Source organism: Gopherus flavomarginatus, chromosome 1 (genome assembly GCF_025201925.1).
Source record: "Gopherus flavomarginatus isolate rGopFla2 chromosome 1, rGopFla2.mat.asm, whole genome shotgun sequence".
Lineage (NCBI taxonomy): Eukaryota > Metazoa > Chordata > Testudines > Testudinidae > Gopherus > Gopherus flavomarginatus.
Window position 1 is genome coordinate 328,264,261 of NC_066617.1, and position 17,756 is coordinate 328,282,016.

At 41.1% G+C, this 17,756-nt stretch overlaps 1 protein-coding gene across 4 annotated transcripts in view; it reads right to left on the bottom strand.

Moving 5' to 3' along the window:
* CDK8 (cyclin dependent kinase 8) overlaps positions 1–17,756 on the bottom strand; it is a 174,290-nt gene that overhangs the window by 13,645 nt on the left and 142,889 nt on the right. For all 4 annotated transcript variants that reach the window (XR_007772205.1, XM_050937266.1, XM_050937265.1 and 1 more), the window contains 3 exons: positions 13,026–13,169; positions 10,173–10,242; positions 8,625–8,697 (listed from right to left, as the gene is read on the bottom strand). Coding sequence is in view for 3 of the 4 variants with exons in the window: in XM_050937266.1 (XP_050793223.1) it covers positions 8,625–8,697; positions 10,173–10,242; positions 13,026–13,169 (287 nt within the window). In the remaining variant the exon portion in view is untranslated. The remainder of the gene's footprint in view (positions 1–8,624; positions 8,698–10,172; positions 10,243–13,025; positions 13,170–17,756) is intronic.

Below are 17,756 nucleotides of genomic sequence, written 5' to 3' on the forward strand. Positions count from 1 at the left end.
TGCAGCCTTGAACAAAATGCAGGGAAATAGCTGTTTCATTGCTGACGCTGTTGAAATTTGGAAGGAACTGAGTGAGATCTTAAAAAAAGAGAAATATGCAATGACAGAGTTAAATTACAAGCATTAAAAAAAATGAATGGGACAAGCACTATCTCCAGCTTATTTTCTTGCAAATATCCTTAATACTTGGTACCCGGGTCAAACCTTAACTGCTGAAGAAGAGGAGTTGGCTATGGACATCCAGCAAACATCCCTCCATAATGCCAACTATAAAAACTTCAGAGTTAAGAGTGAACCATTCAAGAAATATATGTTTGCTGCTGATGTTTTAAAGAAAGTCATACCAGTGAACCGGATTCAGAGACTGCTGAAGTGATAATTTCACATTTAACAGCAGTAGCTTATTCTACCGGTGTAGAAAGAATATTTTCTTCCTTTGGACTAATTCATTCCAAATTTGAGAAATCGTTTGGGACCTGAAAAGGCAGGAAAGCTTGTTTTTCTTTTCCAGATTATGAACAAACAGGAAATGAAGGTGAAGACGACCGAGTTAGTTGCAGAAGCCAATATTTTAAGTTTCTCATGCTGACCTGGCTGACATAATTGAAATATTTTAAAAAACAAAAATTGACTAACTGTTTTAGTTCAAAACAATTATAGCAAAAACAAATCTGATTTTAAAAAACTTGAATGTTTAACTAAATTAAAAAATTCATATGCTTGTTTTGTTAAAATATTTTATGGTTGCTGTTGAAGAAAAAAAAATCCAGAATACATAATGTTCTTGTTTTAGTTAAATAAAAACAATTCAGATGTCTGTCTGGTGATGTTCTTCTCGTAATACAGCAAAATCCTCCAAATATTAATGATTAACCTGTTGAATTGGAGATAGTTCACCTCCCAATGACTTTATAAATATCTGCATCAATTACCTTTTGTAAATGAAATAACCAAACAATTATTCATCTTCTGATATAGCTGTAAAACTCATCTGAAAAGTTTTTAAAATAAATCACTTAAAAATGTATAGTGTGTACCTTCTAAAAATGAAACTTACAACTATTTCTGAGTTGTGAAGAATATGTATTAAGGATATAACAAACAAGAATGCACTTTTATCTAGAAATCCAGGATTAAATCGAGTCTTCCTGACTAGTGATTTAAATCATGATTTAAAATAAATTTGATGATAATTGATGGTAATGAATGTACTGGAACCAAGGAAATATGTGTTTGTTTTTATTAGGAATTGACAGTATGGGGGATACTATGCCATTTATGGATGGAGATGTACCTCCATGAAATTTTTCAGCCAAAATGAATTCACTGGGTTAACAAAAAACACAAGTAAACTGCATCTTGAATAAAAACAAAAACAATTAAATAAGAATGTGCTGCAAACTTAAGACCAATGGAATGGAGGCATGGTCAAGGAGTGCAGTAGGTGATGATCTCAAAAGGGTTCTCTTCCTCCATCTCCTGGAGCGGATTGTTGTGGGAAGGGCCTATAATTAGGTTGACTGAACTCATTTTAGAGGATTTTGGATGGTTAGGGTGCAATTCTTGACCTTTGTAACAAAAGGTGCTCCAATGCAGGTGTTTGCCTGTACATGGTTTGCATCACGTCCCTTTCCAGGGCTATGTGATCTCTTTCAATCCTTAGAGAATGTGCCAAGAAAACCATCCCTCACAACTCTGCCTTCATGGTCCTCTTTTGGGATGAACTTAATAGTTCCTGGAATAGATCCTCTCTTGCTTCTTCTCTCTACCGCCCATTCAAAGATTTGTCACCTTATCTGTGGGTGATATCTCCCCTCTTTGTGAGCACCATGGCATTACAGGTGCTAAGGAAACTCAGAAAAAGCACAAGTACTTATTGCGCCAATCCTAGTCTCCAGGCCAACAATGATAAAATGTTTCTTTTCCACAATTTTGGAATGTCATTCCCTTCTTCTCCCATGCAGAGGTTCCCTTTGAAATGGTAAATTGTTTTGTCAAATTACTTCCCTCTACAACAAAGGTTGAGTAACTGTGCTAGTTTGAGTAGGTGTGAGGATAGTTGGTTGCCTGTGCTGGTTTCAGGTAGGTGGAGGGCTACAGGGATGCGTGAATGGGGGCAGCAGTCCAGCTAAAACCCCTCCAATGCATCATCATGGATCTACAACCCATCCTGGACAATGATCCCACACTTTCACAGGCCTTGGGTGGCAGGCCAGTCCTCGCCCACAGACAACCTGCCAACCTGAAACATATTCTCACCAGTCACTGCACCATAGTAACTCTAGCTCAGGACCAATCCGTGCAACAAACCTCAATGCCAACTCTGCCCACATATCTACACCAGCGACACCATCACAGGATCTAACCAGATCAGCCACACCATCACTGGTTCATTCACCTGCACGTCCACCAATGTAATATACGCCATCATATGCCAGCAATGCTCCTCTGCTATGTACATCCGCCAAACTGGACAGTCTCTACGGAAAAGGATAAATGGGCACAAATCAGATATTAGGAATGGCAATATACAGGAACCTGTAGGAGAACACTTCAACCTCCCTGGCCACACTACAGCAGACCTTAAGGTGGCCATCCTGCAGCAAAAAAACTTCAGGACCAGACTTCAAAGAGAACCTGCTGAGCTTCAGTTCATCTGCAAATTTGACACCATCAGCTCAGGATTAAAAAAAGACTGTGAATGGCTTGCCAACTACAGAACCAGTTTCTCCTCCCTTGGTTTTCACACCTCAAATGCTAGAACAGGGCCTCATCCTCCTTGATTGAACTAACCTCATTATCTCTAGCTTGCTTGCATATATATACCTGCCCCTGGAAATTTCCACTACGTGCATCTGACGAAGTGGGTATTCACCCACGAAAGCTCATGCTTCAAAATGTCTGTTAGTCTATAAGGTGCCACAGGATTCTTTGCTGCTTTTACAGATCCAGACTAACACGGCTACCTCACTGATATTAGTCAGCCAGCTAGTTATTCCATGTGCAACTTTGCAGGCTTATCCTTATGTTAGAAGATATTACCCTGAGGCAAATCCTGAAGCAATGGGCAAACCAGGAAGATACACAACATTCCTATTTACCTTGCAGCTGGGGCAGGAGTGGAAAACATACACTAGATATATGGGCAATCCTGAGAGAGCTTCTGTGCCTTCCAGTGTGGTGCATGACAAGACACACCACTCTCTTTACCTTAAGTTCTCTTTTATAACACCTACATAAAGTACACTTCAAAGTTAAGAGAGTTCTGGACTAGCTGTACTAAAAGCCTAATGCCTTTTAATGTCTTATCCCTTCTGAAATGTCTCTATCACCTATTCTGGGCCAAATACCTCAAGAAATCTCAACTTTACTAAAACTGAATGCAACGATGAAAATGAGCCAATGTACCGTTTCTATTATTTTTTCTTCTTTCTGGATCTGCCTCTAAAATAAACACGCTTGCCTTCCAATGTGTTTGATATATATTTTAGCTCCTCTGGTGCTGACTTTTTGACCCTAGGAGTGAATGGGAAACAGCTTGAGAAGGGTGGTATGGAGGTGGTAAGCGTGGCTAGTGGTTGCAGGATTTCATACTGTAGAGAAATAAAACTTAACAGCTATACATCTCCAGTTTAGATACCATTTTGAGTATGCTCGGGAGGGGGATGTTAAATGCCAAGTAGGTGGAAGAAGATTCCTAGCTCCGTCACGTATGGTGTCAGGAAAGAACAAGTAGTTTAAATCACCCAATGCAGTTATGTTATAAGACATAACACAATATTTACTGGTAGAATTCCCCTTTGCAGAAATTTCAGTCTGGCTGCTGGTAGAGATTTTTTCCACATCAGTGTGTCCACATGAGGCTCTCATGTAATGTCCAAATCTGCTGTTTCATAGTTCTTGGCTGCCCTGATAAATCATCTTCTGGTTGGAGCCCATGGCAAACACGGGGTCCAGGCTTTTGGCGGGATTTGGAGTGCTTGCCATGCTGTCTTGGACGCTTGCTGTTTTGTCTGGGGTCTTCTGTGGATAACTATCCATCACATAATTCTCAGGTTTGGTGGTGGCATCCCTTGCAAATCACAGCCAAGATCCTCAGAATATGGACAGCTAGTGGGAGCGTTTCCAGAGGTCCCTTGTGCTTACTTTTGCCAGAGCTCCTTTGTTTTGACTAGGCATTGGGACATCTCCAGGAGAACCCCCTCTTCTTTATTTGCTCTAATAGTATCTTGTAGATGTCTGTATTCCAGTGACTCTTCTACAGATGGGACTAGACATGCAGCTCTTCCAAAGACAGCAATCAAGTCCAGAACTTCTGCAAGGGTTCACAGAGAACCATGGGGAAGGGGGAACATGGCTGCTATAAAGGATATGGATACTCTGGTGTGTGAAGTCAATCTTCCCCCTGGGGTTTGTCCCAAAAGCTCTGGTGGAATTAATATGGATATCCCTGATCTTGCACCCTGATCTGACCCATTCTTTTGGGGGTGGAAATCCAAAAACACTAGGAGGTAAGAAATACAGTTAAGGTATCCAAACAACTGCTGCCTTGTAGTGATACCATGGGGGGAGGAGAGGGAGGACGAATATAAAAAATATTTTGTTAGCACATCCTATTGGCCAGACCATTCACCCCTCTTCAATGAAGCTAATTTGCTCTGAACCAAAGTGATCCATTGTCTTATTGTGTGGGATACTAAAAGTGTTTATTATCAAGACCTATACTACATGGCAAGCTTGACCTACGTTTTGTAGCAAGACACCTGCAGCAGACTGGAAATGCAGCAGCTTCGGATAAATTAAAAAACTGAGGTTATTGAATTAAATAGGAAAATGAATAATAGAATCACTACAGTATTCCCAGTGATATTTAATTTGATATTAAATTTATGTTATGCTGCCCATACATTTTTAATCTTAATTTTCAAAGTGTTCTAGAATTTTGTATCGGAAATGCCTAACTGTACTATAGAAGCTGTCAGGAGGTAACCAGAGATTTTGGCAGTTAGGTAGGAAAAAGTAGGGATTTTTAGCTCCTGGCAAGGAATGAAAAGAAATTTGAGTTTATATGGTAAGCACATTACCTAATGCTGAAGTGATCAGTAATGAATCAGTTACCAGGATTGATACTAAAATTAGATTGCCTAATTGAGATCCAAAAACTTGATAAAGTGACCTCTTTGACATACTCTAGAATTAGGATAAATTGGCGTAGGGTGGGGAGGGGAGGAGAAATTTTTCAGTAACTCTTAACTAGTAATTGTGCACTACTGTAAGATTTTGTATTACCATGTGGAGCTAGCAGTGAAATCTTTGGCCTACAATAGTGTCAAATGTAGTCAAACTTGCAGGCAAAAGGCAGCAAATCTGTTCTAAAGCAGCGGTTCTCAAACTGGGGGTTGGGATCCCTCAGGAGGTTGCGAGGTTTTTACCTGGGGGGTTGCGAGCTGTCAGCCTCCACTCCAAGCCCTGCTTTGCGTCCAGCATTTATAATGGTGTTAAATATATAAAAGAGTGTTTTTAATGTATAAGGGGAGGGGGGTCGCACTCAGAGACTTGCTATGTGAAATGGGTCATCAGTACAAAAGTTTGAGAACCACTGTTCTAAAGGAAAAAAAAGGCATTTGGAATTATAGGAGGTATCTTAGGCCTCCAATTTCTATAAATTACAATTTACCCCATTTCAAAGCGCAATAATGAGACACAAGCACAAAAGTCATGTTGTATTGTCTGTATCACCATTTAAAACTTCACATCCAACAGCACTTGTCAAAGGTGTATTATTCTCTTATAGATAAGGCTGCAAGTTAGTCAGAGATTCCATGACTTTCTGTGACCTCCACAGCAGCCAGTGCGCCTGGCTCGGGGCGGCTCAGGCAGCCCCTGTGCCAGGCGCACTGGCCGCTGCTGGGACAGTCTCAGGCTCCTATGGCTGCCCCCTCCCCCCGCAGCAAAGTTTGGGTGCAGGAGGTGGCAGGGGCACTGGATGAGGTGAGACAGGTTCTGGGCGGCACTTACCTGGGAGACTCCATGGAAGTGGCAACACCCCCGTCCCTCAGATCCTACGTGGAGGTGTGGCCAGACAGCTGGCGCTGGGGGTAGGGTGGGTGGAGATTGTTGGGGTCGCAAGGCTCCCTACCTGCATGCCCCCCACCAGCAGCAGCACAGTTCGGGTGTGGGAGCAGGCAGGGGGCTAGGGCACGTGACAGGGTGTGGCAGGCTCTGGACGGCACTCACCTGGAGTCCTCCCCGGAACCACAGCCAATGGGAGCTGCAGGGGTGGTGCCTGCAGGTGGAGGCAGCCTACAGAGCTGCCTGGCCACACCTCCGCCTACCAGCTGAACGAGGGGGATGTTGCTGCTTCCAGGGAGCCCCGCAGGTAAGTGCCGCCCAGAGCCCAACTCACCCTGTTGCATGCTCCAACCCCCTACCCCCTCCTGCACCCAAACTCTGCTGTTAAATTTTTTTTGGGGGGGGGGGGGGCGGGGAGCACAGAGCCAGGTACAGAGCCTGCCAGCCCTGCCAATCTCCCCACCCCTACTCCCACCACCAGCAGAGGTATCATGCCACAAGCCACTGTCCTCTCCCCCTCCCTCAGGCTGCCCTCCCCCAAGTTTTATTCACTGGTATTTTTAGTAAAAGTAATGGACAGGTCATGGGCTGTGAATTTTGGTTTACTGCCCGTGACCTGTCTGTGGCTTTTACTAAAAATATCTGCGACTAAAACATAGCCTTACTTATAGAATCACTTACTGGTGGTATCTTCACAAAAATTACAGATATTTTTATCAAAAAATATACAATATTTACATGCAATGCCAAATATGTATTTAATTTAAATAATGTATACTTTTGCAATACAACACTATGTAAACTATCTAATTAATACAAGAGCCACATTTTATGATGCTCTGTTCTCATTCTTGATATGATATAAAATTAGGTTAATTTTATTATGAGCAAAGTGGGAAATGGCACTGGCTGCTTTGCTTATGTACAAAGATCCCCTAGTGTTTTGTATAACACTGCAGACTATGTATGTATTGGGTACAAATGTCTGCACTATAGAAGGCACCTAGAGGTGTGTTTGATTCATTTCTTCAAAAGTGGATTTCCAATTCAAAGAGGATAAGAAACCTGACAGTGAACAGTTACCAGGTATTATATCAAAATGATACTCTCTTCCAGAATGTAGGAATACTTCACAGTTAATAATGCATAATGACAGAGGTCTCAATTATGTAGTTCTTTGCACTTTAATTAGATGTTTTATTTGCATTGTCACTGTATTAAAAAAACTAACTGTACTGTGCTTATGAACATCTCTACTCAGATTGGCTACTGTAATCCATCTGTTGCAATTAAACGCCTGTTCTCACAATTTTATGCGGTTTATCAACAAACTAAAATGGTGCCTGGATTCACTCAATCTTTGGCTGAAGTAAATAAATCCCAAAGTTTTCATGAAAGTAAAAAAACAAAACAAAACAAAACAAAAAAAAAACCACCGAAGAGCAAAGAAAGCGGGGCTGTGAAATTGCCAAAAGTGTGTTGGCAAACAAAAAGAGTAAAAATGCTTGGGCTTGATTATCCCATCAGTAAGCGCAACTTCAATGGGAGTTTCAAGCAACCTATGAGACACTCAGGCCCCCTTGACTCATTTTCTTCCTCTCTCATCCATCTCAACTTCTCCTCTTCCCTCCAAGGTCATGAAACCTCTTGTTCCAATATATCTTTACATTGGAAAGAAGATGCTGGAATTCTCCAAGTTAAATTGATGGACTTGTTTCTCTTTAAACCTGCTGACAGAGGTCAGCAGTACTTTATATCTAGGTTTTTTAATTTGCCTAAATGCTCTTTAAAAATAAGCAATGTATCAACAGTTCTACAATATATCAATTTGCAAACATAACACACAAAAATCAGTTCCTAATTCAGCAAGTAATTTAAGCAATATGACTACTTATGTCCTTATAGTTATACAAAAGCGTAAGTACATTGCTGAATCAGAGTTTTAGTGAGGAAACATTTTGGTATGCAGCTATCACAATTTATGAGAAGAACCTTTTACTAGGAAGTATCTATAAGTAAGCCATTAAAAAAAGAGTTGTGCATCTAGGAAGAAGGCTCTTTAAATTTTATAAACTAAACTTTCAAAGTTCAATACAGTATTTCCCAGAGTACATATTTGATATGTTAAATAAGGGAAATGTTCAAATCAATATGCATCCTCTAGAATTCATGATTTTTTGTATTTATCAAAATAGATTTTAATTTGATTATTTAAAATACGCACAAATGTAAAAGCAGTAAAGTGCATTAAAAACAGAGCTACAGTAACAAATAAAACCACAAATTTACCATGATTATTAAAAATAGAAAACCTGTGATGTACTGTATTCAAATGCCAATCCAGTTAAATTCTTCATGTAATCATTCTACTAGTCAGGAGCAATAAATGAAAAGTATTCTGCAGTGTTTCCAGTTCAGAAACTGAAAGTTAATAGTTTGGAGCTCTGCAAATAAATTCAGTGAAAAAGCACTTGGCACCAGCCCAGACCCAAATTTTACCACTGCTAACATATATGTGTCTTTTTCAATTGATATGACTACCAGAAGCTTACCAAGTGGAATGCCTTACTATCTGGTTTAACTTTATGTTTTTCCATATATTTGATAAGGCTGCAGTTGGTATACCTGGAGGGGGAAAAAAATATTGTATACATCAGTATCAGTACTGGGCATTCTTAGAGAAAGTTAACCTAGTGCTTATGAAAGATACCAGCTGACAGCTCGGGAAACTAAAGTTGCATTTTTGTCCATTGAACAGCTAAGGCACAGGCACCAGCACCAGATGCTTCCTGGTTGACATTAGAGAAATAACACTTTTGTCCTCCTAGCATGCTTGTAAAACATACAAAAAGAGCACATACAAAAGTTCTCTTAATGATTTACATGCGTCTCAAGTACCATTTGGATTAGATTTCCTTTTCGGCAAGTTTAAATATAATTTTATCACACTGTACTGGTTTAATGCCAGCGTGCATGGAGCTTAAATATTTAGTCAGCCCTTTCAACACTGTCCTAATAATACACTGGCTGCCTTTCAGAATCTCCCAAAATTCACTGCCTTTGGGATACGTGCCCAGAGGCAATGCAACTGCTATTGTTTAAAACATGGTAGTTTAGTCGCAAGGCTAAACTGCAACAGGTCACAACAAGAATCTGCCAGGTGAGTGTGGACACATTAAGCCATTTGTATTAAATTGTTTCTATCCAACAGGTTCAAGTAGGAACAGTTCAGTTCTCTACTGCAGACAAAGCCAAACTACTCTGTCAAGGTGACTAAATCCACTTCTAAGAGACCCCATTGCCTTCACCCCCCCAACATTTAGCTTTGCCCCAAGTACTGAGGGTTTGTCTCCACTACTGCTAAATCGGCACTGCTGCGATTGATCCAGCGGGCATTGAGTTAGTGAGTGTAGTGAAGACGTGATAAGTTGATGGCAGAGTACTCTCCTGTCAACTTCACTACTCCACCTCTCCTAGAGGTGGAAGCTATGTTGAAGGGAAAGCATGTGTGATGCAGATACTGCTGTAAGTCCATCTAAGCTACTTCGACTTCAGTTACATCATTTATGCAACTTAACAAGGGTAACTTAGATCAACTTACCTCATTAGTGTAGACCAAGTCTGAGACTGCCAATTGTGCTGACAGTTTGTGTGGAAGTAGAGTCAGGCCACCAACTCTTTTCACATATTTATCACAAAGGAACAATTTTCCATCACTGTAGACTTGGCACAAATCTGAAGTTGTAACATCTATGAAAGGCTGCAATTAGCAACCTCAAGAGTCATCCAGTTCCATTCATGTACATCATTAATTTCACATCTGCCACTTTACTTCTCATTTCACTATACAGAGCTTTCTGGATAGCCAGTATCTGGCGTCTAACATTTTCTACACTTGAACAGCCACAGTACACTGAGTTTTAAGCATTCCAGTATCCTTATTTCCTCCATCATCTAAGCCATAATAATTGCATATTAATCCTTCATCATATGACTAAGAGGGTGCCTACTATAGCAAAGTATTTTTAAATAAGGTAATTATAATTAACATAAAATAGACAACTAATTTCTCAAAAAAGCTCAGCAAAACTTTAACTTACGTGTTTCTTCTGAAATCTTTCATTAAAGTTGAATGTTCAGGCATCTTTTTTATGTCCTCCCAATCTTTATCTGCAAGATCAACATGCATTATACTTTCTCATATGCCTTCTTTTGTATACGGAGGAAAAGACATCATTCAAAATCTCCTTCTAATCTTAGTTTTCTCTTCCCACATACCTGACCTGGCTTTGTCCTAGTCTCTACATTCCTTGAATGCCCTCAATATCTCTTCATAGTGCACAATAATGGAACAGGTTCTGACAATGTGCCAATTAACTCCTCAATTTAAGAACCTTAAATATCACCCACAACTGCAATAATAGTTGCTAATCTATGTACAAGATTTTACATGAAACTAACATCCCAGCAGGAATTGATCATGTTCCAATTAGCATCCTCCCAGATTAGGTTTCATTCATTCATTTAAAGACGATACTGACGTTAAGGTAGTTCAGAAAGTAGCAATACAAGATTTTGATTAAGGTTCTTTTATTTTTTAAGGCGTTTGTATCAGGGTGACAATTTGATCTAACACGAAATCACAAACACACACTGACAAGCCAGCTTGAGTCAGTCCCAACCCAAGGAACTACCTTCATTGCTCACTAAGATGGATAATGAGGCCCAAAGATGCAGCATACTCCACTCCTCCTAAAAAAAGTTGCCTTGGGCAAGTGATTCACACCAAGTAAACCCACCAAGATCAACCACAACCACCATATCAGAGAACCCAAAAGGAAATCAGTAGCGGTATCATTTCCTTCTCTCAGCCTTTCCTGTTCTAACGGCCCCAAGTTCCTAATGGCTTAGTGGAGTGGTTCTGCATTATCTGTTTTGCCATTAGGGTGCTTGGGATGGCATTACCCATAATTTGAAGCAGCCACTGTAGCTGCATCCACCCTCAACAAATATAAAAGTTTTAGTCAATTCTATCCCAGACACATAATGCAGTTGAAGGATATATGTCAGCAATGATTAAGGTATATCAAGCGCAGACTATGGATAAGGAACCTATTTCTCAATTTAATATATAAAGCAAAAAAAAAATCAAACTACTATTAAAATTATTTTACTGTGACCCTGAAGTTTGATGCATCTTTCACTGGGTAAGTAATTTTTAAGCATATAGTCAATCCTAAAGCTCCAAGTTGGTAGCTTCTTTTTCTTCTAAATTCTTTTCCTATTCTCTGGGATGGCATTTACCATTTTCCTGCAGACAAAGAACCATGTTTCTGGCATAGAGACTATATGACATTCTCCTGTAGCTGTGGATTTGAAAAATCTAGCCATCTGTATAATTTAGGTTTGTATTCCTGGAACTTTACGAGCTGCAGAACTTTACAATGGTTTATAATTGCATGGCATTAATGACAGAGAATGGACATCAACCTGAAAAACTGAGGACTTTGCTGGACCATTTAGATAGAAGATGAGGTCAAAAATCTAGAACCAACTATGGAGAGAATTTATCTAATTGTTTCCTGCTTTGCACGTTATCTTCATTTCCTTTTCCCCCCTCTCATATTTGTCTGTTTTTGCACCAGATTAATGGTTTTATAATGGCAAATGATACAAGAAAAGGTCTTAAAGTAATAAAATGGTAAACAATTATATTCTTGGGTAAGAAGTGGGGACCTTCACACCAAGATCAACTGTTCACACAATACAATCCAAACTTATTACAAAACATTAATACAGTACTATATATTTACATAGAACTTTACAAAGACAATCTCTGCCACAAAAGAGTTTATCTTGCTTTAGACTCTAAAGACAAAAAAAAAAGTTTAGCAGTGACAGAAGAATGGATTGCTTAAAGAAATCAGCTTTAAGGAGATTTTTTGAAGGAGGAAAGAGAAGGCACTAGATAGATGGGGAAAGGAAGATTGTTCCACAAGTTGGGAGTAGCATGATAGAAGGCATGAAGCCAAAAGCAGGAAATGGAAATTAAGTGTTCAGAAAAACAAGAAGCATGACTAGGGGGTGAATATGAAGGTGGGGAAAAGAGTGAACTTCTTGTGATAAGAGGCAGGAAGCCAATCAGATTCCAACGAAGTGGTGGAAGAACAAGACTATTTGTAGAAGCCTGTTGAATGGACTCTGCATGATGGAGGGAATACACACAATGAGGAGAGAGGGATCAAATATTAAAATAAGGCCTCTATCATTTTGACAACACACCAGTAGCCACAAACACCAGAAGACATCCCACTAACCCAACATATGTTCAGGGGTATCTAAACAAGGTACTACCAAGGTTTGAGGGGAAGGTGTAGCAAGAGGCTCGCTGTTTGGAATTTGCTTTGGGTCTGGGCTTAGGCCTGACCCTCAGTTTTCTGGTTAGACAAAAGCAGTTTTTCCAAATGAAGACACTAGTATATTTTCTGTCACAACAAATCTGAAAATGAAAATGCAAAATCATTTATTTTTGCAATAATTAAACATTTGCAAAAGATTCACCAGTGGGTGCAATTATTGGTACATCTGTCCATCCTCTGTAAAGTTTAAAGTATATAAGAAACAACACCGTGGAGATATCCAGAAATACTACTACTGTTTTTATTTCCCTGTAAGAAAATTCAATCCTTTTAAATATGGTAAAATATTGAATATACATACAGATGTTACAAAGTCAATCCTATTAGTAGTAGTAGTAATAATATAAAATTCCACTTGGTAGCAGCATTATGTTTAGACTTACTTTTGATTTTGCAATTCATGAAACAAAGATCATATTTGAACAGCTTTATTGCTTTGATCAGCTGCAACCTTCCTATGCAAAGACGGCAACAATTTCAAATACACGTATCTTGGTTTGAACAGCAGTAATTAAAAAAAACCACAACATGTACCTGCAGGAAATCCCATTACATTGAATATTCTGTCCAGCTGGTCATGGTGATAAGGATTACTAGTTTTGATGTCCTCTTGTCGACAGTGGAATATTGGCTCTGATGTTAGCAGCTCTGCAAATATACACCCTATTGCCCAAATATCTTTTTAAAAAAGGAGAAAAGAAATAAAATCAAATGGATTTTTCCAAAAGAAAACAAAGATCTTTGTCAGATACAAGTATAATTCTTAAATATCTTATAAATCCTAAGAAATAAGGCTCCTGGATGTCAAGTATTCAAGTGGAACTAGAGATTTCTATTACAAGATTGCGACACTTCAAATTTTACCTTTAGGCTGCAATCATTTGTGTACAGCACAGTAAGTAATTCATTTTGCAGAATGCACAGTAATTTTATATGATGAGAGCTGAGAAAGCATGCAATAGCTTAAAAGTTTGCAATTACCAGTCACTGGGACTAGAAGTTAGTTGACTAATAACTAAGTTGGGAGCCAACTGGGGAACTGTCTATAAATCTTAACTAAATAAACAAATCAAATCTTGATTTTATCACTTTTCACCTTCGCCATTTCACTTGTATGTTGTATGACTTTCCCCTGCCCTTTGCCTTATTTACATTTCAAAACTTCAGAGGCCCATAGGTGCTCCTATATACTAATAAATTCCTAAAAAGGTATGTGTTCAAAAGAATTTTTCATAAAGGAAAAAATGTTGACTTTTCTCTACAAAAGCTCAGAGATAACTCACTTTCAAAACTTCATCTCCCAAACTGAAAAACATGACAGAAATAAGGAACAATCCCCCTTTTTATCTATTATTAGAATGTCATGCCACATTGCCCCTTTCAAGAGCATTAAAATTAAGAGTATATACATATACACCTCTACTCCAATATAACAACACCCAATATAACACGAATTCAGATATAACGCAGTAAAGCAGCACTCAGGGGGAGGGGGGAGGAGAGGGGGGGTGGCGGTGGCTGCGCACTCCAGTGGATCAAATCAAGTTCTATATAACGCGGTTTCACCTATAATGAGGTAAGATTTTTTGGCTCCCGAGGACAGCGTTATATCGAGGTAGAGGTGTATGTACTGCTTATATACATATTTAAGATACTTTCCAAAATCAAGACATGTTTAGGAAAAACTTTTAATCTTCCTGTTGTGCCTCAGTTTGTAAATTCCGTAGACGTTGCATTTTCTAGATCACACTTGCTATAGTGTGCATTTATAAGATATCTAACTAATGTACTGTTGTGCCCAGCAGTGCCTTGAATGAGTAATAAAAGGTCATGAACAAGGACAGAACCAAATGATATATACAGTGTAATTCCACCATTCAATTTTCACATGAAGTGAGTTTTTAATCTATATTAAAAAAAATTAATGACCTAAAGCCGTGAGTTTTTCTGCAGCTCTATGTGCTGCGAGCAGAAAATAAATAGCTGATACATTGCTGTAAAAGGAGAAAACAATAGGATGACAAGCAAAGGTTTAGAGAAAAAGAAGAGGTCAATAGGTTAAAAAATGTATTTAATGGTGAGAATATTCTTGGTAAAAAAGCTGGCAGTAATAGTTGGTGGAATTTTTTTTAGGTGTTCAATCTAAAACGGCTGTAAAATAATTAACATTTTCCATTGGAATTACACAAGGGTGAGGTATAAGAGAATGCTTTACAGGAGCAATAATTTATGCACAAGTGTCTTAAAGTATGTCTACACTGCAATAAAACATCTGTGATTGGCCTGGCTCACGGGGCCTGGGCTGCAGTGCTATAAAATTGCAGTGTAGATGTTTGGGCTTAGACTGGACCCCGCAAGTGGAGAGGGTCAGAGGTTGGGCCAGCAATGGGTGTTTTACTGCAGTATAGAACAATATCCATGTGGTTCACAGAATGATTAAAATGCACTAGTGAAAGAAGAGAAGGTCACTCACCATGTGCAGTAACTATAGTTCTTTGAAATTTGTCCCCCTATGGGTGCCCCCTTCTAGGTGCGCTTTCGCCTCATGTGCCTCAGATTGGAGATTTTAGGTAGCAGTGTCTGTTCAGCCCATGCACGTACTCCCTGCAGTCTTGTGCCCTGCACGAGTCTATGTAGACTTGCATAGGCAAACCTCCCTCATTGCCTTCTCTCCTGCAAAGCCTGTTGAACTCTGAAGCAGAGAGGAGGAGGGCAGGTAATGGAGCACCCATAGGGGGACACATCTCGAAGAACCACAGTTATTGCAAAGGGTGAGTCTCCTTCTCTTCTTCTTTGAATAGTGTCCCTTTGTGAGCTCCACTCTAGGTGACTATTGAGCAGTACCGTCTACAGAAGAGTGGGGCTTCGGAGTCAAGTCAAAGATTGAAGGTAGAACAGTAGAACCAAATATGGCATGAGAAACTGAGGCATATGTGACTACACAGGGTTCAGCAAATGATTGAATGAATGAATGTTCAAGTCGCAGCTCTACATATTTCTGTGACTGGGAACGTTCTTAAGAAAGCCTGTAGAGAGGGATCTCATGGAGTGACTTAATACTTCAGAGGTAGGTTGAAGATCATGAGACTGATAGCAGTAGGTAATAGAGCCAGATACCCATCTAGAGAATATTTGCTTGGAAATTGGAGATTCCTTCATTCTGTCTGCAATGCAGAGAAATAATCTGGGAGATTTCCTAAAGGGCTTAATCTTGTCTAAGTAAAAGGCTAATCCCCTCCTGACATCGAGTGTATGTAATGTTGCATCTCGTTTATCCTAATGTGGCTTAGGGAAGAAAACTGGAAGGTGGATAGACTGATTTATGAGGAAGTCCAACCTTACCTTTGTCAGGAATTTGGGATACGGTCGCAGTGTGATATTCCTAAAGAAGGTTGTGGAGGTGGTGTATGTCATTTTAGCCCCTATTTTGCCCACTCTTCTTTGAGCAGAAGTAATGGCTGCTAAAGGCAGTTTTCATAGACAGGGCAGAAGGGAACAGGTGGCCATAGGTTCAAAGGGAGACCTTGTAAGACATTCAAGTATCAAGTTGAGCTACCATGCCAGTGGAAGGCATCTGATTAGTAGGAAGATGTTGTCCAGTCCCTTGAGAAACTTCCTCATTGTAGAATGAAAAAAGATGGAAAAACCCTCTACCATATGATGGAGGGCCATAATAGCTGCCAAACGCATGTTTATGGAATTTAAAGATAATCCTGTCATTTTTAGTTCTAAGATGTAATCTAGTACAAATGATAAGAGAGAGGATGGAGGTGAAAGATGTTTTTATGTCACACCAGTGTTTGAATCTCATCCACTTTTGAGTACATGCATCACAAATAGATCATTTCCTGCTATGTAACAGCACTCGCTTTACATCCTCAAAACGGGCTGTTTCTAACCCTGCAAACCATCTAGCACAGGGTGGGCAAACTTTTTGGCCCGAGGGCCATATCTGGGTGGAGAAATTGTTTGCAGGACCATGAATGTAGGGCTGCGGCAGAGGTTTGGGATGCAGGAGGGGGCTCAGGGCAGGAGGTTGTGGTGCAGCAAGGAGTCAAGGGAGGTGGTGAGGGGGTTCAGGGCAGGGGGTTGGGGTGCAGGAGGGGTGTGGGGTGTGGTGGGGGCTCAGGGCAGGGCATTAGTGCAGAAAAGGTGCAGCAAGGGGCTCAAGGGAGGAGTTAGGGGGTTCAGGGAAGGGGTTGGGTGCAGGAAGGGGCTCAGGGCAGGGGGTTAGGGGGTTCAGAGAAGGGGTTGGGGTGCGGGAGGGGACTCAGGACAGGAGAGTTGGGGTGCAGGAGGGGTGTGGCAAGGGGCTCAGGATGGGGGGGTAGGGGGCTTAGGACAGGGGGTTGGGCTGCAGGAGAGGGTCAGGGCAGGGGCTTGGGGTGCAGGAGAGGGTGCAGAGTGCGGGAAGGGGCTCAGGGGGCAAGGGGTTGGGGTGCAGGAAGGGTCAGCAAGGGGCTCAGGACAGGGGGGTAGGAGGCTTAGGGGGTTGGGATGCAGGAGAGGATCAGGACAGGGGGTTGGGGTGCAGAGTGCGGGAGGGAGCTTAGGGAAGGGGGTTGGGGTGCAGGAGGGGTGCAGCAGGGGGTTAGGGGGCTTAGGGCAGGCAGTTGGGATGCAAGGTGCAGGAAGAGCTCGGGGTGTGGGCTCCAACCTGGTGCTGCTTACCTGGAGTGGCTCCAGGGTGGCGGCGTCACGCAGCGGGGCTAAGACAGGCTCCCTGCCTGCCTGGCCCCACGCTGCTCCCAGAAGCGGCCAACATGTCCAGCAGTGGCTCTTGTGGGTTGGGTGGGGCAGGTGGCTTCATTGTGCACCGCTCTTGCCTATGGGTACCACATCCGAAGCTCCCATTGGTGTCGGATGCTTCCGGGAGTGGCGCGGGGCTAGGGCAGGCAGGGATTCTGCCTTAGCCTTGCTGCACCATAGGGCTGGCAATCCCGTAGTTTGCTCTCCCCTGATCTAGCAGTCATGCCTTGAGCAAAAGAACCCCAAGGTTGGGGTGATGGATTTGACCAGCATCCTGAGAGAGAAGATGTAAGACAGTCTGGAGAGTGATCAACTGACAAGCAGTGAGCTGATACAGGTAAAGAAACCATGTTTGTCTTGACCATGTCTGAACAAAGAGAATAACTTTGGCCTTAGCTTTCCTTATCTTGAACAGCACCTTGGATATGAAGGAAGCCCGGGAAAATGCATACAGAAGGCTTGGACTCTAACGAAGGAAAAAGGCATCTCCCAGGGAGCAGTGATCCAGACTTCCTC